The 25,369-nt window shown below is 31.7% G+C and overlaps 1 protein-coding gene and 2 long non-coding RNA genes across 3 annotated transcripts; 2 read left to right on the forward strand and 1 right to left on the reverse strand.

Annotated features, from left to right (window-relative positions):
• The first annotated feature begins 4,401 nt into the window (after positions 1 to 4,401).
• On the forward strand, positions 4,402 to 8,024 carry LOC105197535 (cytochrome P450 6k1). Its single transcript, XM_039459678.1, has 6 exons — positions 4,402 to 4,628; positions 5,389 to 5,920; positions 6,022 to 6,390; positions 6,544 to 6,728; positions 6,838 to 7,126; positions 7,705 to 8,024. Exons 2-6 carry the CDS (start codon positions 5,401 to 5,403, stop codon positions 7,878 to 7,880), a joined length of 1,539 nt encoding a protein of 512 aa, XP_039315612.1. The 5' UTR covers positions 4,402 to 4,628; positions 5,389 to 5,400; the 3' UTR covers positions 7,881 to 8,024.
• An 11,773-nt stretch (positions 8,025 to 19,797) lies between these two features.
• Positions 19,798 to 23,556, reverse strand: LOC120360064. The gene is made up of 2 exons (XR_005576718.1): positions 23,076 to 23,556; positions 19,798 to 20,107 (listed from the first exon to the last, which is right to left on the reverse strand). It is a non-coding gene; the product is annotated as an uncharacterized LOC120360064 (long non-coding RNA).
• LOC120360063 lies at positions 20,106 to 23,051 on the forward strand. Its single transcript, XR_005576717.1, has 2 exons — positions 20,106 to 20,474; positions 20,846 to 23,051. It is a non-coding gene; the product is annotated as an uncharacterized LOC120360063 (long non-coding RNA).
• Positions 23,557 to 25,369: the final 1,813 nt, after the last annotated feature.

Consider the following 25,369-nt stretch of genomic DNA (forward strand, 5'->3'; position numbering starts at 1 on the left):
GGTATAAATATGTACAAAAGGAGAGCAGCCTCTGATAAGCTCCATCCCCGCCCAAGCATTTACTTTCCGCAAAGACGATTTAATATACACTTTTATTTATCATTGAAATATAAATGATGCATTTATCCGTAAAAATTTGTTTAATGAGAACTGCGCATTACTTGAAACCTTTTGCAAGTCACACAGGATCATCTCCGTGATAGCATATAGTACGTCAAAATCAAGGTTATCAAAGGCTGATGCACTTTTGTGCATATTTACCAGAAACAGAACATGCAATGTTAAAATAGTAGTATTAACGATAATTTTATTTCTACTTATATTTATCTTGTTACCCCAGCGATACAGTATATCATGCTAAATATAAATAAAATTGTTGAGTCATATCAAGTATATACATATATTGTCAAATATACCAATAAGAGATTGTTGATTTTTGTTTGCTACATGTATATATGTGGTAACATATACAGTTATATACGTAAGCACGTTTAAAGAAAATTTTTCTGATCGTATTTTTTTATTTTCTTTGATATAAATTGTATTTTAAAACGGAAAAACATTAAAGTTTATTTACAATTATGATAAAAAATTATAAACAATTGTAAATTAATCTTTCCGTTAAAAAAAGTTACAGTCATGCCATTTAATACGCTACTTCTTTGTAATTTTTTAAATTAGCAGTGTGATTTGTAAGCAAAATGGTATCTTTCTAAACACTGAACGTACCAAGAGAGAAGATGCAAATTTAAAAAGAGAAAACAGTATTTTATTTTTGGAACATTTTTGCAAAGCTCTAGAATGTTTTTCAGAAATAAACTTTACAGAAGAATAATGAATTAATTTGCTAAATAATAAATCTCTCAGAAGAAATTTTTATTGTACATATTGAAAGCTGAAAATGATAAAAAATTTAATAAAAAAGTTTGCAAACTACAAATATCGACCCAGTTACTGGTATTGGGTAACTCAAAAAAGAAAAGAGGATCAAATTTGTTGCAAAAAAAAGAGGAAGCATTTCAGTTTAAAATAGAATGTACAAATACAACAAGCTAATTCAAAGTTTATTAAAAAATTATTTGTTTATTAAAAAAACGTCAAATAATGTTTTATTTGTGTGTTTTTTTAGTATTGGCGGTACAGGGAATTTTTGTGCCAATTCGAGCCAGTGTGATACTATTAATAAAATGTGTTTAGAGAATTTTTAAACACATTTTATTAAAGGTATTACACGTGCTTAAATAATATTTAGTAATATTTGTATATCACATTAACGTTTTATGACGAATATCTATGAATGACTTTGAATCAAAATCCGGTTAACTTAGGGTGCAATTCTATAATCTTAACGATGAGGTATCGTTGAGGTATCGTTGCGTAGATATTACATGGTACGTAAAGCGCAACGATACCATAACGACATCGTTAAGATTAACGAATTAACTCCCTAATCGACAAATAATTCCACGACACAATTATTTACATTAAAATTGAAGGCTGCATGGTTTCCCTTCATCCGTAATTGAATCTTTTTTTTATGTGCAATAAATCAGTAATTGAATTAATTGAAATTTGAAGACATCCTGTATCGCAAAGCGATTATTAAAATTATGTTGAGCTATTCGCACATGCCAGATAATGTTTGATTTTCTAACAAACAATTAAGGATAATTATGAAAATGACATCTTTTGAGCGGTAGATGTATTTCAAATGTTAAAAGCAGTGAAAATTACGTGTTATAATCTGGAATCTACATTTTGAAGTAATAACAAACATTGATGCAATGAGAGCAAACGAAGTGAAATAGATATCGGAATCTATAAATACAACTACGTAAATAACACTGATGTTTATTTCATTTCAGTAACTTGGGCAAATTGTCTCGCATTGAAGATCTCGTCGGGCAAATCATACTCGCATTGAAAATTTTGTATAGTTTCTAAGATATAACGAAAAGAACTATAAAAAAAGGTAGGAAATGTGAGTTAGTGCGGAATTTAGTGTGCAAGCGATTTACGAAAAATCAAACAAATTTAATGAATAATTTCGCGTATGTATATAATTGATAACTGAGACATAAATTAAAGCTTATATTCTGTCAGATGTGTTTTGTACTTTTTAACATTCCGTAATTTTTCCATTCGACGGTGAGAGCTTCAAGAAATTATTACTTGTTCTTATATTTTTATTTTCAATTATTTGTTTTGTATTTGATACTTTATATTTGCGACGTTTGTCTCGTGAAATAATGTTTTATTTGTATTTGTCGAGCCATAAATGATAAATTCTTCAAATCGTCACTTTTCTCAAGAATAAAATATACTTTCGACAACGGATTTGTGTGTAGCAATTAAAAATATTGAAAATGATATTTACACTCGTGACATAAAAAGGGTCAAATTTTGTTGAGCAGTATATGTAGTACATACATAGGAAAAGAGTTATATCTTGAAAACTAAAAATCATTAAAATTGATACTTTCACGTGGCACTAACAAAATTCAGACAAAAAATTTTATACCGATTAGTATAAAATAATATTATGAGAACTCTCAAATTCATTATTTTTAGTCTCTTCGACGCCATTTTTCACAAAGTTGTAAAAAAATTGTGAGCTAATAATTAAATTTATATTTGTATTTAACAGGCAAAAGTACATCAAAAATGACTATTTACACTTGTAATAAAGAAAAAACGTTCAAGTATCGTTGTTCAGTGATATTAAAACACATTAAATTATTTACGCGATTCAAGTTAATGTTTACTAATGTTATGCTTATAAGCATTTAAGAATAATTATAAAAATGACATCACTTCTGATATGATAACGATATAGACATCTTAAAAATCAAGAAAAATAATTACTACTTGCGTGTACAATCTCAAGCCTACATTGATAATGATAAAAAAATGTTTATACTAATAAGATAAAATGAAGTGGAAATAGAAGGGAATTTGCAGCCTATAAATACAGCTACGTGCATGATGCTGAAGTTTTTGCTACTTCTGTAATTTGTAACTCGTACTTGCACTGAATATTTTCTATTGTATTATAAATATTTATAATATTATAATTTATATTTTTTAATATTTATAATATTTATAAATATTCTATTTTTATATTTGACGGTGAGTCTCAAGCAATTCCCGTAATATATTTTCATTTTTAAGGACTTTATTTCTCGATACACACAACACTCAGTACACAGACATCACGGTTGTCTAAAATCTGAACATAAGACGACTAAAAGCCGTCTTAAACATTTCCGCTATTATTAATACAATTATTTGATTATTAAATCTAATAAGAAGTTGATTTACTTATTACAAAGATTTCTTTTATGTCTCGGGAAAAGGATACATTTTGAGAAAAGATGTATAATTGATAAAATAAACAATTTGTTCAAGGAAACCTTATTATTTCCCAGTTGGCTTACATTAATTAATATCTACGAGTGAAGCTGATTTTATTAATACACTAATATTTTGTGCTCCGTCATACAATAGTCCACACAATACAAAAGTCTATACAATACCTCCATGGTGTGAGAATATTAATCTTATTTGAAAGCAAGACAATGTAGGTATGTCCGCGTCGCATGCCCCAAGAGCACTTGGATCACTTGGATCACTTTTATCACGAATTACAGCATTAGTTCTAATGCTGTGATTGGTAATAAAAATGATCCAAGTGATCCAAGTGCTCTTGGAGCATGCGATGCGAACAAATCTTATATTTTAACTTTAATAGGTGCTTTTATAGCGGCACATATTTATTGGAAACAAAAATGAGCCCTTCAATTTCGTATCATAGTTTTTTTAGTCAAATAATTGGTGTAATTATACACGCGATTTCTTCGCTTGTAGGGCACGGAGAGAAAGAATAAAACATTTTATAATGTAATTTTCCGCAAGCTATCGTTTGAAAGTATTTTCCAGCTACGACACAAATCGACACTGTGTGACACAGTGTCCATTAGTGTAAGAGAGAAAATTTTAGTTGTCTTACTCATGCTAATGGACACTGTCTTACACAGTGTCGACTTGTGTCGTAGCTGGAAAGCACCCTGAGACTACTGGGAACCCGATCGATTCTGCCGTTACTAAAATTTATTGAGATCATCAGATCTTGTGTACATGAAAAACATTGATTCGCGTAAACAGAGGCGGTTTGCTAGCTGCGCTTGGACTTGGCACCGACACGTGACGCTTCTTGATATACGTGGATCATAATGTGTAATTATACATTCTATCAAGTATAGCAAATGATAGTCCAACTTTACATGCACTTTTATGAACAAATAAGTACAAGATTTTAATTACTGTTTACGATAGTTATAGAAGCGAAGTTAAATATAATGTTTTTAAATGGACAGTATGTTTATCGTGTCACCAACTCTCAATAACAATTAAAAGGAATAGCGGATAAACAATCGGTGAAGTTGTTCTTTTTCTTGCGCAATACACGCTATCGTGAGTTATATTGGCAATTATCACTTTGAAAGGAGCAGTGGAGGAGAGACCAAGCCGCTATTGGAAAACGACACTGCTGCAAAAGTATAAATTCAACGCACTTTAGTAGAAAAGTGTCATTCAGTTCTTACAAGTGATACGCAACGTTTGATTACGTAAGTATCCTAAGTTTTATATAACGTGGTGACGAATTTGAAAATGCGAAAACTCATTATTAAATTTCTTATTTTTATAGTTACGACTTCAAATTATTACGATCTTTTCATCAACGTGATATTTTTTTGCGATAACTTATTGAGTGACTATTAAATATTAAGTATTTATTTTTAATGACACAGACTCGAGTTTAAAAAGATGTTAAATACTCGGGAGTTGGTATTTTTCTTAATTAATACGAATTTTTGAGTATAAAATTAACCGAGTATTAATATCTAATTGTGTTTATGATATTGTTACGATCGGGAAGGTCGTCTCGTATTCGCGCACTAATGCTCTTCAATAACACGCGCACTCATGGAGAGATAATAAGACAGACTTTTAAAAAAATAACTTTAATATAAGAATGTGACAGTTTGTAAGAAAGATCCAGATGATGACAATCACAACAACCGTTGATAGGGAACAATTTTTTCCTGTTACATACATCGCGATCGTCTCGATATTAGTCGAATCGATATTAGTCTCTTCTTCAGGGCGGGCATGCAACAATATACTTAAAGTTGCTTTATAATAAAAATCTGCTTTGTAATCATATCTTATAAATTAATATTTATATTAATTCTCAATACTTGTGTAAATTATTGATCGAATCTTCAGCTATTTGTAATATAATTACTAAACAAATAAATATTAGTGACGAGCTGCTTAAATTATCATCTATTTTTTTTAGACCAATACAAAAATGTGTTTTTGTAGGCAAAGTAAAAAATGGCACTCATCACGGCTTACTGGGGTTTGGATGGCATAATAATTCTGGCGACTCTCCTTATAACTCTGTATCTTTATATGACACGAAAATTTGGGTACTGGAGGAAACGAGGTGTTAGAGAAGCGACTCCGACTCCATTTTTTGGCAATTTCACGGATTGCATGCTTATGAAGAAAAATCCTTCACATCTTATGAAAGATTTATATGATCAAGGGGAAGGAGTGCCTTATATCGGGTTCTACTTATTAGACAAACCGTGCTTGATGATCCGCGATCGGGAAATCGTTAAAAACGTCTTAGTGAAGGATTTTAATTATTTCTCTGATCGATACGGTTCACCAGATACAAATGATCGACTGGGTTATGCTAATCTTTTCTTTATAAAAAATCCAGTCTGGAAATTTTTAAGGACGAAGTTGACACCAACATTCACATCGGGCAAACTGAAAAAGATGTTTGAGCTAATGACAGAATGCGGTAAAAATCTTGATGCATATCTTGATTTGCTGATATTGGAAGGTAAGTGCGCTAAAATGGAATTACAAATGTTGAAAGAAAAATTATTACTACTAAATAACTGGAACAACATTGTTAATATTAAATTGAAATGTTGGCGGCAGATAAAGGAATGAACATTCAAGTGAAAGATTTAACTGCCAAATTTGCTACGGACATAATTGGTATTACTGCTTACGGACTCAATGTGAACTCGTTGAATAATCCAGACGCCGAGTTCCGAAAATACGGCAAAAAGATTTTTGAGTATAACATTATCCGTGGTTTTGAGTTACTTTCGATGTTCTTCTTTCCAACGATAGTTCGTTGGACCGGTATGAGAACGTTCGGCAAGGAAGCCACCGGTTTCTTACGTAGTGTCCTTTGGGAGACTCTCACTGAACGTATAAAAACTGGTCAAAAGAGGAATGATCTCATTGATACTCTTATTGAACTACAAAACACTTATAAAGATCAGAACATTGGAGGATTCAGTAAGCAAAATGATTTAAACGTTCTTAATGCGTGAACTTTTCAATTTGTGCATTTAAAAGATCAGAATTTAATTTGTTTTAAATAATTTCAATAGATAAAAATTAATCATAACAATTACAAATTTTGTAAAATGAGTTAATTTAAAATTTTAGAGTTTGACGGGGATGATCTAGTAGCGCAAGCAGCTGTTTTCTTCACAGCTGGTTACGAAACTTCTTCATCGGTTATGGCTTTTACTTTGTACGAAATTGCGATACATTCGGAAATACAAAATAGGCTCAGAAAAGAAATTCTTGATGCGCTCCACGAAACTGATGGCAAAATTACATATGACATGGTATGCAAACATCATAAATCATTTTTTTATTATTAAAAAATTGAATAAAACGAATTATTTTAATATTACTGTCAAGCTTAAAGTATATATTTTATTTGTCTGCTCTCAGGTCATGTCGCTTCCGTATCTCGACATGGTGGTGTCCGAAACTTTGCGGATGTATCCGCCTCTGGCATTTCTAGATCGCGTAGCGGTTGATACCTACAAGGTGCCAAATTCCGATTTGGTTATCGAAAAGGGCACGCCAATCTATATTTCGATGCAAGGCATGCACTATAACCCGGAATTCTTCCCTGATCCAGAAAGATACGATCCGGAGCGATTCAGCGAAGAAAACAAACGTATCATACAGCCATGTACCTATTTTCCATTTGGAGAGGGTCCACGCATATGTATAGGTGAGAACATTAATAGTAATTATAGAAATTTTAACAGAACCAACAGAGTAATGTACAAATTCGAATTTTTAATTTTCCCGTGTACATAAATCAAAAATACTTACTTTGTATATGTCGCTGACTTATGAGAGAGAGAGAGAGAGAGAGAGAGAGAGAGAGAGAGAGAGAGAGAGCAGAATATTTTTTGGCTCCTTTTTTTTCTAATACAATTATTGCAGGGGCGATACCCACTAATAATTTTTACTGTTCCTTTTTTATCAAAAAGGTGTTTTAAAAACTGCAAATAATTTCTACGATCAAAACTGCGAAGAAACGTCGGCCAAGTGTTTTTCTCTTTAATGAGTTAATTAACTTATTTATTAAATACCTTTTTACGGTGCGCCACGCCTACATTTATGCTATACACAACAATCTGAATAATTTACCTTTTGTCCAATTTTACAGTTACGAATTTTACAATCTTAATTACAATATTACAAAGAATTAATTTTTTAACATTTGATTTTTATTAATGCCGTTCATTTTTTTTTTTTTTTTTGTTAGAATTGTGAGACATCTCATATATTATTATTCCACAGGTGCCCGTATGGGGCTTTTACAAACAAAACTGGGAATTATTACTATTTTGAGCAAATACGAGGTGGAACCATGCGAGAAAACCTTAATACCAATGGTTCTCGATCCGAAAGGTACGCTAACGTCGCCAATGGGTGGAGACATATGTCTCAATATTAGAAAAATTAACACTTATTAAAATGTGTAGTCACTGAACTCTTTTTAAGTCAAAGGAAGTCACATACGACTCGCCTGATATTTAAATTTTTGTAATAAATTTGTATATTTTGTGTACATATTAAACTACATACATATAATATATAACTTTAAAGATTTTATTCTATTTTAATTATATTTTAAAACATTTATGTAGAGATTTCTTTTATTTTTTTATTTTTTAAGTACGATTTATATTTTTAGTTTAATTGTAAATAAATAAAAAAATGTTTGCAAATGTATTCATTGTTAATGCCTTATTTTTGTCCATTGTAAGAATTAAGAAAAGTGTAATTATAATAAATAATTTTTATTAATAACATACACAAATACACACAAATACACACACACACACACACACACACACACACACACACATATATAATCATTTTAATTATTTCTGTCGCAGTATGTTAAAAAATATATAAGCTAATGAAATAAAATAAAAAATTAATTTACTTTTTTCCTGGTCACTCAAATTCTTGCGATCAAAGTAATAGAAGCAGATTTCATCATAATTCATAATATCTCCTTATATTATTTCTAATGCAATTAATTAATATAAGCGAAAATTGTCATAATTGATAATTATTGCTTATATTATTTTAAAGAAAAAAAAAAGCAAGAAAAATAACATGAACGGAGATTATCCTAATTGACAATTACTGTTTATATTATTTTGGATGTAAAAAATTCTATTTGAATTGAATTATTATAATTGATATTAGTTATGACAATTTTAATATCTTTTTAAATTTTATCAAAACCCGATTCAAAAATAAGATTGTGTCAATCTTTTCTTATCACACGAAGAAATATTGAACAATAAAAACTTATTTTAATTTTTATGCATGTCATCGTGCGCATCTAGCTTAGACGACATGTATAAGAAGCAAATGTGTTGTTTTTATCACAACTGTGTACGTCGTTGCAAAAATAAATACAGCTGTTATGATTTTGATTGTTGATTCTTTTTATTGAGAAACTAATAGTCTAATCTTTGCCTCGTACGAAATTAGATAAACGAGATTAAAAATGTAATCTAAAAATTTTAATATTATCGTAAAGATGTACAAGTGTTATTCTTATTTTTCTTATATTGCGTAATTATAAATTTATGATGATATGATAAAGAAAAATGCAAAAAAAAAAACAGATAAGAAACGTATAACGTGAAGATAATAATATTAACGATAATTTCAATTTTATTTGTATTTAGCATTATACGCTGACGATATAGCGTATCATGATAAATATAAATAAAATTGTCGAGTCATGTCAAGTATGTAATATATTATCAAGTATGCCGATAAGAAATTGTCGATTTCTGTTTACTATACATATTTACAGTAAGTACACGCACTAACATATGCAGTGATATACAAATACATTTAAAGAAAATTTTCTTGGTCGTATTTTCTTATTTTTTTATTATACTCGTTGTATGCTGTATTTTAAAACAAAAAGTTTAATTACTATTATGTAAAAAATTATAAACAATAATAAACTATATCTTCCGTTTAAAAAAAGTTATAGTTATACCATTTAATTATACATTACTTTCTTGTAATTTTTTAAATTACCACACTTTTCTTTTACTAAATATTGTACATATTGAAAACTGCGAATGATAAAAATCTTTACAAACAACGAATATCCATCTAGTTATTTCGACTTACTATGCGAGTCGAAAAAGAAAATTAAGAATCAGATTAGTCGTAAAAAAATAGAAAGTGTATCCAAGCCAGTCAGCTTTAACTTCAAATGCCGTTGACAAAATTATATCCATTGTATACTTAATTTTTCACATTATTTTAATTAATGTTCTTATATTGAATATAATTATATGTATTTTAATATTCTGTTAAAGCTAAGTCCTTTAAATTAAATAAAACATGATTTTATCATTTTATCTTTTAACTTCTCAAATTTGGTTTGTCACAAACTTTTATTTCTAATTGTGAGTATAGAAAAAATATCTCATTTTCTCATTGAATAAAAATTGAGAATTTGTAGTAAAAAGTTTCTTATCTTGTGTTGTATTTTTGTTTTATTTTTTGAGTAATAACTTTTCTTTCACCTTAAATTTATAAATAAGAATAAAAAGGTTAATATAAAATAGCAAAATAAGATATTTTGTTACAAAATATATACACTATTGTAGGAAATTAAATTATTTAGTGCAAATTTGGAAAATGCGCATCGAAATCAAAACTTAAGTCTCACTAAATTCACACTCACAATATTTTAAAACGAAATCGCACAAGACAACGTAAGAAAATGCAACATGATAAAAATCACACACATTATATCGTTGCTACAACAAGCTCTAGACGCGTTTTTCTCGCTGCTATCTAAGACATTCATGCCTGTTCACACACCACACGCACACGCTCGTAATTAGCAAACCATCCCACACTCGGCCATTCTGCATGATATGCAATGATATTTGACCCCGAATATCATTATTCTTTATCGTTAATTCATTATCTGACGAACTTGGCATCCAGGGCTTCATATTATCACAAGAAGAAGAAGTGTATATGGTCCCTCATTTCCACTTTCTCGTTGCACAAGATATCTGTCATTTCGCAAAACTCTAGTTACTTTGTAAGGACCAAGGAATTTTGTTGCTAATTTTAAACCTGGTTTTTGCTGAGTTCGTCTGATTGCTACTAAATCACCTTCTTTATAAACTATCGCCGCAATTCTTTTTTTATTATATACTCGCCAATTTTCTTGTAGTATCTTTAACATATTTTCTGTCGCACGCTCTCTCAATTCATCAAGTTTTCCTTGAAATGCTTCTATCCACTCAGTTTCAATTAATCTACGAATTTCAGGATTATTTTGTAATCGAGCTTTAGTACCAAATAATAAATGAAACAGATCCGTACCAATACTTCTATGTACAGTAGTGTTCATATACTGCTACGCACGCTCTAGATACCACTTATCGCACTTGGGATCAGCTAATTTTATTAACAATGGTATGTGTGTACGGTTCACGCGCTTGACCTGCCCGTTTGCTCTCAGCACTCCAGTTGTACTCAAAATGTGTTCAATGTTCTCGCTTGTACAATATTCAGAAAAGTCTTTGGAGGTAAAGGCAGTGCCTCTATCAGAAATTATTCTACGCGGATTTCCAAAAATAGACGCCTGTCTACGAAGATTATCTAAGATTTCACTCGTACTCGTAGTTTTAGTTGCATAAAGCCATACAAATTTAGAGAACGCATCTGCTACAACGAAAATGTATTTATAATTTTTCTTCGTAGAAGGAAGAGGCCCTAAATGATCCACGTAATACGTATCGAGAGGAACCTCCCCTTTCGCGATTGGATTTAAGAATCCGTCTTGCCTACCGTGTTTTTTCTCCGCTAAGATACACGCGACGTAATTTCTTATTATTTTTTTCAATTTTTACTTTCGCATTTGGTATCCAATAATCGTTACGCAATATTGCTTCAGTTTTTGCTACAGAAAAATGTCCTACTTCGTGTGCTTGTCTAATTACTTGTGACTGCATATTTTTCGGTACTACCACTAATAATTCACCGTTATTCTCGCGAAAAAGTAATCCACCCCTGACAACATAGTCAGTCATTTTATTTGACTCTGTTAACTCAAATATTTTTTTGACACCACTATCCTCCAATTGTGCCTTTTTTAACCGTACTGTTAAACTATCTCTTTCTCTATTTATTAAGTTACATTCCGGTAACGGGTAACGACTCAGGACATCTACATGTTTCATACTTTTTCCTGGACGGTGCTCGACGCGGTATTGAAATTCTTCAAGCAACAATGCCCATCTGGCAATTCGTACGCATAAGTCTTTTTTATTCAATGTCGCTACAAAGGCGCGGCAATCGGTTACGATGATGAATGGAATCCCTAATAAATAAGGTCTAAATTTTTTTAGTGCTTTTTTTAGTGCTTATCGCTAATACCTCTAATTCGTAACTCGGATACTTCTGTTCTGCAGACGTTGTTTTATGACTGCTATAATAAATAGAATGCAATGTATTGTCAACTTCATCTCTCTGCAACAGTATCGCGCCCAATCCATGCATAGACGCATCTGTATGCAATTCCGTCTCACTACCTATCTTATATATCTTTAATAAAGGCTTTGTATATAATATTTCTTTTAATTGAAGAAAGAAGCTTGTCTTTCTTTTTCTCCGAATTTAAATTTAGCGTTCGCTTTCAAAAGATCACTTAATGGTCGCGCGATGAGTGAATATTGCGGTATAAATTTACGGAAATATCCACTAAGACCCAAAAAACTTTGTACTCGCTTAATACTCGTGAGCTCAGGAAAATTTTTAATCGCTTCAATTTTATGCTCATTCGGAGATACATATCCGTTCTCAATGACATGTCCGAGAAATTCAACACGCTTTTTCAAAAAGCTACACTTTCGCCAGTTAATTATTAAACCAGCCTCGCTTGCAACTTGCAAAACTTTTTCCAAATTTTGTACTCCACTCTCGTAATCAACTGTTCGCACAATTAAATCATCTAAATATGATAATACAATTTTTTCTTGAATAAAATCTTTGAATACAATGTTAATAAATCTTTGAAAAATAGCCGGAGAATTACACAATCCGAAAGAAACACGCAAAAATTCGTAATTCCCATCAGGAGTGATAAAAGCAGTGTATTTACGACTCTGTTCATTGACTCTGACATGAAAGAAACCATTTGTCAAATCAAGAGTACTATAAAGGTTTGCTCCTTGCAGCGCGTCAATTTGATCCTCTATTAATGGCAACGGATATCTATCTTTTATTATCTTTTTGTTTAACTGCCGATAGTCTACGCACAGTCTTGTGGAACCGTTTTTCTTTTTCATCAATACAATCGGACTCGCATAATCCGATAGCGATGGCTGAATTATACCGTCACGCACCCACTCTTTCATTTGTTTTTTGACTATCTCTCTTTCAGGCATCGCTAGACGTCTCGCTCGTTGATAGACAGGTTCGTCATCTTTTATTGTTATCGACATCTTTAAATCTATGTCTCGCGTTTTATTCGGTTTATAATTACGCACGAGTTTCACAATTTTTCCTCTATGCTTCGCTTCCGGGACGTGGGATAAATCAATATCACTATCATTGACATCTATATCTATCTTTAAGATCTCTGGAAAATCATCGACACACTCTGTCTCCGGTAACGGATTAATAACGATTTTTCCCGGTTTTATTATTAACTCTACTGAATTCAAAAAGTCAGTGCCGACAAGCAAATTTTGTTTTAATAACGTATCTTGCACGACGCGCACAAGGATGGGATATTTGTGATCGTCTATTATTATTTTCGTGTCAAATTCGCCCATCGTTGAATTTCCGGTCGCACCCACGCCACGAAATCGAATCTCTTTTAACTTTAATTTCGGACAGCCTAATCGAACATATGCACTAGCTCGCATTAAACAAATGTTGCTTCCCGTATCTATAAGAGCAGTAAACATGCACCCGCCTACGCTAACATTTTTTTTCACATTTTTTACTCACGGTTACCTCTACGCTTTGCACAATATTTTGTTTCTTACTGCATTTCGCGGCAATGTGTCGCTCACCACACTGAAAACATTTTGGACCCTGCGCTTTCATAGGACAATCTGCAGCCGTGTGTTCTCGCTGACCGCAGTTAAAGCACCGTCTCTCCGTCTCGTTGCTCGCCGCCTCCTTCTTTTCACTCTTGGTTTTCTCGTCCGTTCGTCGATGATGATCTCCGTCATTCCGTCGTTGCCGCTCCGCACTGTCACCGGTATTGCTGACTGAAACCTTGTCCTTTAGAGTCACCTTCTCAAACGCTCTCAGTAACGCTGCCCTCGTCGAAATCTGCCCAATACGCGCCTGATCTCGCATATTTGTCTCTGGTATTCCGTCTATGAGGTATTCCATCACCTCGTCTTCTTTGGTGTAGGTACTTGGTTGGCCAATATAACCTTTTCGTATTGATGAAATGTTTCACTTGATTTCCACACACGCTCCTCAAATCGCTTGCGCAATTTTATTTTACTTGGACGATCGTATTCCCGCGAAGCTCTTCAAGGAAATCATCGAGAGATAACTCGATATGCTCAGGTTTTAACCTAAGCCACTCGGCAGTTTTTCCCTTTAAGCGCATGCCTATCAGAATCCTGACATAGTGGTCAGAAAGATACGTTTTCTTTAGCATCTTGAGTTGTAGTTCCTAATTTTCATAATCATCACAAGCTCTAGACGCGTTGCTCTGATTTTTCTCGCTGCTATCTAAGACATTCGTGCCTGTTCACACACCACACGCACACGCTCGTAATTAGCAAATCATTCCACACTATTTAATGCCCTATAATATTATATATACATTTTTACTTAATTGTCTTTAGCTGCTGACACATAAGTTTAATAAAAATATTTTATCAGTAAGTGATAATACAAAAAGTTAATTATTACTTATTATCACTTATTAATGTAATATTGGTATCAGGGACGGAGACTTCTGATTTTTCTGGGTGTGAAGTACTTTATTGAAGCAGGGGGGAGGGGTGTAGGTAGTTCTAATAATATCGCTTTTGTTATATATATGAAATATATTTTCTGTATAAGTTTAAGATATCACAAGAAATCTTATCTTATTTTTTAGATATATATATTATTATATTTAACGCTATAATTGTATTATAGCAATATCTACTCGTAGAAATAAACTTCGTAAACACAACAGAAATATTTGGTGTAAGTTATGACATATCAGAAGAAAGTAAAGTATACTTAATATTACATAATGAACTTTCAATCAAAGATCTAGTAGCGTATAAAAATTTTTTAAGATTAAATAAAAAACAATTTAAAGATTTATTTAAGTAACATTTTAATTTAAAGAAATCTTTTCTAATGTAGTGAAGGTAAAAAAATTTCTTATGTTTAGTTAATGAACAAGTCATTTGCTCCCAGAACCAAGACATTGCCACATATGATGATCAGAGATGACAGTAGGTTAAGTTGTAGTCTATGTCATTTACAATTCACGGGTATTTATACACTAAAATGCACCTATTTTATACGTTTCATTTGTTCACACGTTTTCTATATCAAATTATAAATGGAATTTTGTCGCAAATTATAGATCGTGTAGAATGGGCTTAAAGAATGACTACATGATTTTACACCTTTTAGATATATATATACATTATTATTATTATTATTTATCACAGAGGAATTTGCGCTTGTATTATTCTTAGATGTTATTGTTTTATGATTTCGCAAAGGTACTTGCTCTAACATTATTTTTGGATATAAACTCATCCATGATCACTTTAATGTCTAAGTTCGCAGCAACATGCTTATACACATGCACATTTAGTCGTTTTTGTCCCATCAGATTTCGAAGGTACGTTTTGAGACGTCGCAATGCCGAGAAAGAGCGCTCACAAGTGCAAGTTGAACTCGGTATTGTCAAGAGAAGTTTAATAAAATTTTTTTGTATTTATACAGAAGGTCAGCTACGGATTTATTTTCTTTCAAAAAATTAACGACGTTTTTCAACGAATTCATTTTTAAATTTTTGGTTTTCGTTATGTCCAGAAACATATCGCGATGTAGTATTAACTTATCTTCGTTGAAATCACCAACTGACGGTGTCGCAGAACTTTTAGGCTTTGAATTATTAAAAAAATGTATCACTTTGGCTTTATTCATTTTAGTTTTTCCCGTTGCAAAATTTTTAAAATTATTTAACAAATCTATGGTGTCCGAACTAAACTGATGATTTAAAGATGACAAAACATAATCAAAAACTTCAAAGAATATTTTTTTATAATATTCTTTTGCAGATTGAAAAACATGACCGATACTATCAATGGATTTTTGTTCCAGGCGTTTAGGAATTTTTCTTTGCCGCTTCAATTTAGGATCTTTCAGATCCAATACCTTAGCACCTGCAGTTGCTTTTTTCCAGGACTCTTCAAATTTTGTTTCTCGCGCTTTTGATAGACTATTCAAAACAATTCACTTTTTCATGCGAACTATTTACGCAAAGATTCGAACTTTGCAACGATGCATTTAACATTTCAATTTTTTCAAAAATGTCTATCATTAGTATTAAAAAGAAGTAGAATTTAAATGATAATAAATGGTTAAAGAATCCTGAAACTTTTGCTGATACTACATGATCAAGTTCCGAATCGTTCATCATTTCATCCAAGAAGTTCAATACTGATTTGTAGTTTTTGTAAATAGTTTTTAATGACTTAATCCGCATGCACCATAAAATAAAGCACAGTGAATGAGGGCAAGTACAAACCTTAATAATAATTTATAGTATATTATACCTACTTCGTTGGACAAAACGGTGACAAATTCAAGTCTTTAACAATCCCTATAAAATTTTTAATCTGCAGAACATTATCAACACTATTTTGGACTACAAGACTTAAATTATGAGCATTACAATGAACAAAAAGGGCTCGAGGTTCCAATTCTTTTATCCGAGATTGTAGTCCAGTAAACCGTCCACTCATGTTTGCTGCTCCATCATAGCATTGTCCACGCAAGTTTTTAATATCCAAATCGTACCGCGTTAAGATGTCCTGTATTATTTTCAATAATGTCTCTGCCTTTGTATCTTTAGTTTTATAAAATCCCAGAAAGATTTCAAATGCTTTTAAATCATTGGAAGCTATTCTCAAACAAACGGAGACCTGTTCTGATCAAGATACTACTGTGTCCAAAAAGTAAGGTGACATTGCATTTATTTCGAAAATTCTTTATTTATTCTTGCAAATCAATTTCGTCCCCTTCAAAGTAATCCCCCCCTGATATAATACACTTATTCCAACGGATTTTCCAATCTTTGAAATAGTTGTAATAATCGATTTCAGGAATGGCCTTTAGCTCCTTCTTCGCAGCGAAACGGTGTCCCCGGAGCGGCCGCTTGAGTTTGCTGAATAGCCAGAAGTCGCATGGAGCCAAATCAGGTGAATACGGTGGTTGTGGAACGATATTAGTCGAGTTTTTGGTTAAAAAATCACGAATCACCGTTTCGAGTCGATAGAAGAGATTCAAGCCGCTGCGAAGAAGGAGCTAAAGGCCATTCCTGAAATCGATTATTACAACTGTTTCGAAGATTGGAAAATCCGTTGGAATAAGTGTATTATATCAGGGGGGGATTACTTTGAAGGGGACGAAATTGATTTGCAAGAATAAATAAAGAATTTTCGAAATAAATGCAATGTCACCTTACTTTTTGGACACAGTAGTATATCTGCAGTTTCGTCCAATAATATAGAATAATAGCATGCAGCTTTGATGACTTGAAGCTGTTGCCTTATTACTGCATCGGCCATCATAGTAAGTATTTCATCTACAATATGATGAGATGTGAAACTATAACTTCCTTGATTTAATAATCTCTTCAGCTCAAGCACGTCATCTGCGCGCATATTTAAAATTTGCTGGAAATTTGATTGTTCATCATTTTGGGTTTCCCGCAGTGCTACGCCTTGTCTAGCCAATGTTAAAATAGTTGAGAAGATTTTTCGTAATGCTGTCCGATTATCTTTCATCTCGTTCAATTTTACACTGGATAATTTCTGTACAACATTTGTTCCTTTTACTGTTGCTAATAATAAGATTGCTTGTCGATGCATTTGACTACTCTCGTGGTTTTTAAATCTTGAAGAAGCGTTTTTCTAGCAATCAAATTCTTTTTCTACAAAAGCTTCCTGAGAAGATTTGCAGTTTGTAGAATTTGGCAAAGGCATTTTCCTTTTAATTGCTTCTGTACATATTGTGCATAGAGCTTTGTTTGAGGAATTTAGTATCAACCATTCGTAAGTAACTTTCCAACGACTAAACGATGGTGGTGATTTGTCATCTAAAAGTAAAAATAACTATACATTACTTTTGATCTTTTTTATAATATATTTTTTATTTTTGGTTGACATTCTAGTTTTTTTAACCTTTAAACGGCCGGCATTGGATCTATTATAATTCCCTTAGAAAATTCCCGAAATATTGTACTTATATCTTTGATACAACCTATATAATAGGGAGTCCTCCGTAGCGTCTATATTTAGACTTTCCGGCCGTCTAAAGGTTAAAGCACATAAAAATTATATTACATAATAAATTATATTAATAATTATTTAATATATTTGAACAATATTTTTCTCAATGTATATTTAACAATTTAATTAATTTTTAACGATTGCATATTTTGAATTTTAAATGTAAGACGTTTTTATTATTTTTATAAATGAAATACTTTACTACAGAATCTACAGATTCTTTCCGTTAATTCACGTTATAATAAATAAACTGAATAAAAAACTATTTTATATTAAAAATACTTTATTAATATAAAGAGAACTAAGAAATACACATTTCTTAGTTCATACTTTATAAGTAAAAGTTTCCGAAACTTATTTTTTTCATTTTTATTTTTATTTTTAAATAAGTTTCGGGAATTTTTTCTATTTTGTATTTTATTTTATTAATTAAAATATTTTTTTTAAATACCCCGAATTTTGGGTGTGAATTTTACACCCACGAGAGCTCTGGGTGTGGAATGCTCCACACTCAGCATAAGGAAGTCTCCGTCCCTAATTGGTATAATTTATACATATTTTTTAATAAATTGATGTTTTATTTTGCTTAAGTGTATTCCCTTCTTATTCTTATTTATTTATATTTTATACGAACTATTTGACATAAGTAGTAGAACCAACGTCATTTCATGGGAACCGCTTTTTGAGAACTACTTTTCACAAAAAAATCACATATGCGTTTATTTACTTTATTGGAGCCATTTGGTACACTTTGACGATTGCTTTCCAATAATGTTTAGATACTTTTAATTAAAACAGCCTTTAACAATCTTGATCTTGACATATATTATTCAAGAGATGGTGCCGAGTGACTTACAAAAGGTTTTAAATAATGCTTATTCTTTATTAAAAAATTATTAACAAAAAGATTGAGGTATAAATTTTTTATTATAAAATATTTACGGATAAAGTTTTACGACTTTCCACACAAAGTGAGGTTCACCTTCTTTAGGGACAAAACGAGGTCTATAATTATTCTTTTTCACATAAGTCTATTATATACAGTACCGGCCAAAATTATATCACCTTTCGATTTTTTTTAAATATAACTTGTTTTAACAAAAACAAATGTTTATTAAATCATAATATATTTTGATGATAAGTATAACTTACGTAAATAATAACTTTTATCAAATAATGAAAACAACAACTTGTAAAAAATTATTTTTATTTAAAATTTCCAAAATATGTAAAATTTTAATCATAATTAATTTTGAATTATAACAAGTATAAATAATGTGGAATATTAAATCTAACTGCTAAAACTAAATTATGATGGTAAAAACAATTGCGACACGAAAAATGAAGAAAACACAAAAGTGCAACTATGAAAAAATTAATAAAAAATTTGAAGATCATAGTATATATTGTTAAATCTCATTACACTTGTGCCCATAGATTTATATATCTATAAATAGACCCAACGTTCTGTCTGAAAGGAGTTGTCCGCATTTTCTAACGGACAGAACGATACAAGTGCTGTTTCCGTTACTCTGTCGGTTTGGAGCGGGAACGTCGATAACATTGATGAGGGAAACCTCACAGAACGTTGAGTCTATTTATATACCTGATCTTCCCTCCTTAATCTGTATTTCTAATTTTTTTGTTTCTAATATTTAATAATTATTTCTATTCCTCCATTGTACGCAAGACCTTACTAATAGATTATATACAACTTGACATAATATTTTTAACACACAAAGTAATTAAAATTGTTCTAAAAAAACGCATCGATCTATTATAGGAAATTAGTATTACTGATATATATTAAGACTAATATGCCAATTTGTATGTATAATAATATAACGTATTTTATTTAAGAATTCTTAAAGGTTAAAAATTATAGAAATAATTCTTATTAAATGACCATGCATTTATAATACAATAGAACAGGCATGGTCCCGTGGGCGCCCACGAAGCATGTGAGGAGGAGAACATGCTCCCTCTTCGCACGATTGCTTCTTCCCGTCTTTCCTTCTGACTCCTCAATCCACCTATCCCCTCCGCTCTCGGTCCCTACTATGCTACAGTATGTGCACGTGACTCGCGCGTGTGGAAGGGGAAGCGGAGAAGCTCGAGCTGTAGTTTGTGGGCCATGCCTGCAATAGAATAAGTCATTATGTTTTTTATAATATTTTTTAAAATAATGTTGCAATATTGCTGAAGTAATATTGCAAAAAAATATCTTTGCAATGTTTCTGCAACATTGTATTGCAACGTGCAATATTGCAACACTGCAGCAATGTTGCTGCAAGCTTTTGTGCTGTACGGGTGCCCGACAATCGAGCAGCGGAGTAGTTTTACGTATCTACACGTTACGCATCAATCCGTAAGCAATACACAAGAAGTAGTCAACCACCTCAAGAACTACACGTATAAAAAACCAACACCAACACTCCAGTCACAGCTTCAAGCGTACATTCTCGCCCGTTTGAGACCTAAACGTTGTTATACAAGCTTACGCTCGTGAGTAATAATGAACAGTGCTAAAATAAACGCCTTTGTTCCAAACGGATTCTTCCTTCAGTAAGTCTTCTCACCGGCCCTTATCCCCCCTTCCCGGCGTCAATCGGACTTAGGTCCAACTAGAGACCCTATAATAAGAGTCGCGCCATCAGGCAATCTTGGCAAAATCCAGTGAGCGAGAAATATATATACTCTTATCTCTTTCTTTCTTTAACCTAGATTAAAGAAAGAAAGAGATAAGAGTATATATACTTCTCGCTCACTGGATTTTGCCAAGATCGCCTGATGGCACGATTCTTATTATAGGGTCTCTAGGTCCAACATCGTGCGTTCGAGCGCACAACAAACGTATAAGCGTATTTTCAATTTAGGGACGTTCCTGCGGCACAGCGCCGCTCGCGTGTTCGCGAGCTCGACCTTCGAGCGGCGAGCGGTCGCGGGGGGAGAAGTGGGCGTCGCTTCAGGAATCGGCTCGAAATGTGCAGATCGTTGCGAACTCTTATAAGACATAAAATATTATATTGTGTGTTTTACATTTAAGAGGGGAAAGTCACGTAATCGGCGGAAAAAAGCTGATTTTCTTAAATTTTTTTGCGGCACAAGACTTTTAATGAACTGTCTATAACTTTTCTCGCATATTTCTTATATTTTGTAGATGTAGAAAACATTTTTTGAAACAAATTAATTCAAATATGGCGCCGTAATGACGCTCGCTTTCTAAGTCCTGATTTTCGAAGGGATTAAATGGCGTACAAGGTAGTACTTTTTTATCGCATTCTAAAATAAAAAAATCGAATAAATCTGTCTTTTTGATGAAATTGGATGAAACCGGAAGAACCTCAATCCGATAGCAAAAAGTACTAAAATAAAAATTCTACGCAGTTTTGAAAAAAAATATCAAATTTTTGCAAAACTTTTATTTTTATCTTGTAAAAAAAAACGTTTAAATAGTTATTCTTACAAGTTTTATAGGCTCACCTGGTAGAAAATTTAGTAAAAAATAAACGTGCACTGTCTCAACTGTATTGATCAAATATTTTTTTAATTATATTGTACGCCGTTTTAATTTCCTCGAAAACTAGGACTTGGAGAAAGAGCGTCATTATGTTGCCATATTGAAACTAATTTGGTTCAAAAAATTTTTTTCTATATCTACAAATTATGAGAAATATGTGAGAAAAGTTATGGACAGTTCATTGAAAGTCTTGTGCCGCAAAAAAAATTATAAAAATCAACTTTTTTCTACTTTTTCCTGATTTTTCCTCGTTAATCTGTATTTCTAATTTTTTTGTTTCTAATATTTAATAATTATTTCTATTCCTCCATTGTACGCAAGACCTTATTAATAGATTATATACAACTTGACATAATATTTTTAACACACAAAGTAATTAAAATTGTTCTAAAAAAACGCATCGATCTATTATGGAAAGTTAGTATTACTGATATATATTAAGACTAATATGTCAATTTGTATGTATAATAATATAACGTATTTTATTTAAGAATTCTTAAAGGTTAAAAATTATAGAAGTAATTCTTATTAAATGACCATGCATGTATAATACAAAAGAATAGGGGTCATTATGTTTTTTATAATATTTTTTAAATAATGCTGCAATATTGCTGAAGTAATATTGCAAAAAAATATCTTAGCAATGTTTCTGCAACATTGTATTGCAACGTGCAATATTGCAACACTGCAGCAATGTTGCTGCAACTTTGTACTGTACGGGCGCCCGAAAATCGAGCAGCGGAGTAGCTTTTACGTATCTACACGTTACGCACCAATCCGTAAGCAATATACAAGAAGTAGTCAACCACCTCAAGAACCACACGTATGAAAAACCAACACCAACACTCCAGTCACAGCTTCAAGCGTACACTCTCGCCCGTTTGAGACCTAAACGTTGTTACAGGGATGGAGACTTCCTTATGCTGGGTGTGGAGCATTCCACACCCAGAGCTCCCGTTGGTGTGGAATTCCACACCCAGAATTTGGGGTATTTAAAAAAAATATTTTATTTTTTAATAAATTTCAAGAATTTTTGACAAAAAACAATATTTGACTATGGTGCCCACGCTGCATGCTACCGCTCTGCTTACCCAACTCTCATATCTCGTATCCCCCCACTTTTTACATATCTTACCTAAACTTCCCATACTTTTGTTGTTAATCGTGCGTGCCTATTTCGTGCTCGAGATCTCATTTCTCTTCATTGAACTGAACATGAGAAATTTTTTTACCTCTATTACATTAGAAAAGATTTCTTTAAATTAAAATGTTACTTAAATAAATCTTTAAATTGTTTTTTATTTAATCTTAAAAAATTTTTATACGCTACTGGATTTTTGACTGAAAGTTCATTATGTAACATTAAGTATACTTTACTTTCTTTTAATATGTTATAACGTACACCAAATATTTCTGTTGTGTTTACAAAGTTTATTTCTACGAGTAGATATTGCTAAAATATAATTATAGCGTTAAATATAATAATATATATATCTAAAAAATAGGATAAGATTTCTTGTGATATCTTAAACTTATACAGAAAATATATTTCATATATATAACAAAAGCGATATTATTGAAACTACCTACACCCTTCACCCCTGCTTCAATGAGGTACTCCACACCCAGAAACATCAGAAGTCCGCGTCCCTGCGTTGTTATACGAGTTTTACGCTCGTGAGTGATAATGGACAGTGCTAAAATAAACGCCTTTGTTCCAAACGGATTCTTCCTTCAGTAAGTCTTCTCACCGGTCCTTATTCCCCCTACCCGGCGTCAATCGGACTTAGGTCCAACATCGTGCGTTCGAGCGCACAACAAAGGTATAAGCGTATTTTCAACTTAGGGACGCTCCTGAGGCAGAGCACCGCTCGCGTGTTGCGAGCTCGACCTTCGAGCGGCGAGCGGTCGCGGGGGGAGAAGTGGGCGTCGTTTCAGGAATCGGCTCGAAATGTGCAGATCGTTGCGAACTCTTATAAGGCATAAAATATTATATTGTGCGTTTTACATTTAAGAGGGGAAAGTCACGTAATCGGCGGAAAAAAGCTGATTTTTTTTAATTTTTTTGCGGCACAAGACTTTTAATGAACTGTCTATAACTTTTCTCAGATATTTCTTATAATTTGTAGATGTAGAAAAATTTTTTTGAAACAAATTAATTGAAATATGGCGCCGTAATGACGCTCGCTCTCGAAGTCCTGATTTTCGAAGGGATTAAATGGCGTACAATGTAGTACTTTTTTTATCGCATTCTAAAATAAAAAAATCGAACAAATCTGTCTTTTTGATGAAATTGGATGAAACTGGAAGAACCTCAATCCGATAGTAAAAAGTACTAAAATAAAAATTCTACGCAGTTTTGAAAAAAATATCAAATTTTTGCAAAAAACTTTTATTTTTATCTTGTAAAAAAAACGTTTAAATAGTTATTCTTACAAGTTTTATAGGCTCACCTGGTAGAAAATTTAGTAAAAAATAAACGTGCACTGTCTCAGCTGTATTGATCAAATATTTTTTTAATTATATTGTACGCCGTTTTGATTCCCTCGAAAACTAGGTCTTGGAGAAAGAGCGTCATTATGTTGCCATATTGAAACTAATTTGGTTCAAAAAATTTTTTTCTATATCTACAAATTATGAGAAATATGTGAGAAAAGTTATGGACAGTTCATTGAAAGTCTTGTGCCGCAAAAAAAATTATAAACATCAACTTTTTTCTACTTTTTCCTGATCTTCCCTCCTTAATCTGTATTTCTAATTTTTTAATATTTAATAATTATTTCTATTCCTCCATTGTACGCAAGACCTTACTCATGTATTATATACAACTTGACATAATATTCTTAACACACAAAGTAATTAAAATTGTTCTAAAAAAACGTATCAATCTGTTATGGGAAGTTTTAGTATTACTGATATATTAAGATTAATATGCCAATTTATATGTATAATACTCGTAACATAACGTGCTTCATTTAAGAATTCAATTAAATTTGGAGCTAATAAAAATAATTATAATTAAATTATAACAGTAATTCTTATTATAATGACCATGCATTTATAATACAATAGAATAGGTCATTATATTTTTTATAATATTTTTTAAAATAATGTTGCAATATTGCTGAAGTAATATTGCAAAAAAATATCTTTGCAATGTTTCTGCAAAATAGCATTGCAACATGCAAGCATTGCAACATTGCAGCAATATTGCTACAAGCTTTTGCGCTGTACGGGATCTCTTTTGCGGTTTATTGTAAAAATTGTTCCAAAGTTTGAAAGAAACTTGTGTCCAAATCCGACTTTTACATCGGATTGCAACCTGATCGTAGCACTGGTAATCTGGTCCTAGAAATATTAAATTAGTAAAATATTATAAGTCATCAGACTCGGAATAATTAAATTTTATTAAAGGTTGAGTTCGGAGAAGTATATAAAATCACATAAATAAAAATAAAAGCACTAAGACCTAGCTACGACCGATGAAGGCTTTCTTACTATTATTGTGTTGTTACACTATTGGTCCAATAACATATTTGTAATTTAAATTTTATTAATTTCAACTTTAATTATATAGTAACAATATCATAACATAATCGGGAAACATCTAATATAAACTGTTTACTACTGATACTAATTTGTTTGTAATAAATTTTTTTATTTTTTACTGTCAAATTGCTTGTTTTTATTCAATACTAAAAAAATACGTTATAATCTTTTAAAATTTTATTTAAAAGTTCATAAAAATAAGAGTGTTTGATTTGGGACCAATAGTTTCAAATCAGACCGGATAAAGCATTTTTACATTTTCCATTATAGTTCAACACAGATGAGAGATACATCAAAATAATCTAAAGCAAAAATGAAGAAAATTAAATTA

The sequence above is a fragment of the Solenopsis invicta genome, chromosome 2, assembly GCF_016802725.1.
Source record: "Solenopsis invicta isolate M01_SB chromosome 2, UNIL_Sinv_3.0, whole genome shotgun sequence".
Taxonomy (NCBI): domain Eukaryota; kingdom Metazoa; phylum Arthropoda; class Insecta; order Hymenoptera; family Formicidae; genus Solenopsis; species Solenopsis invicta.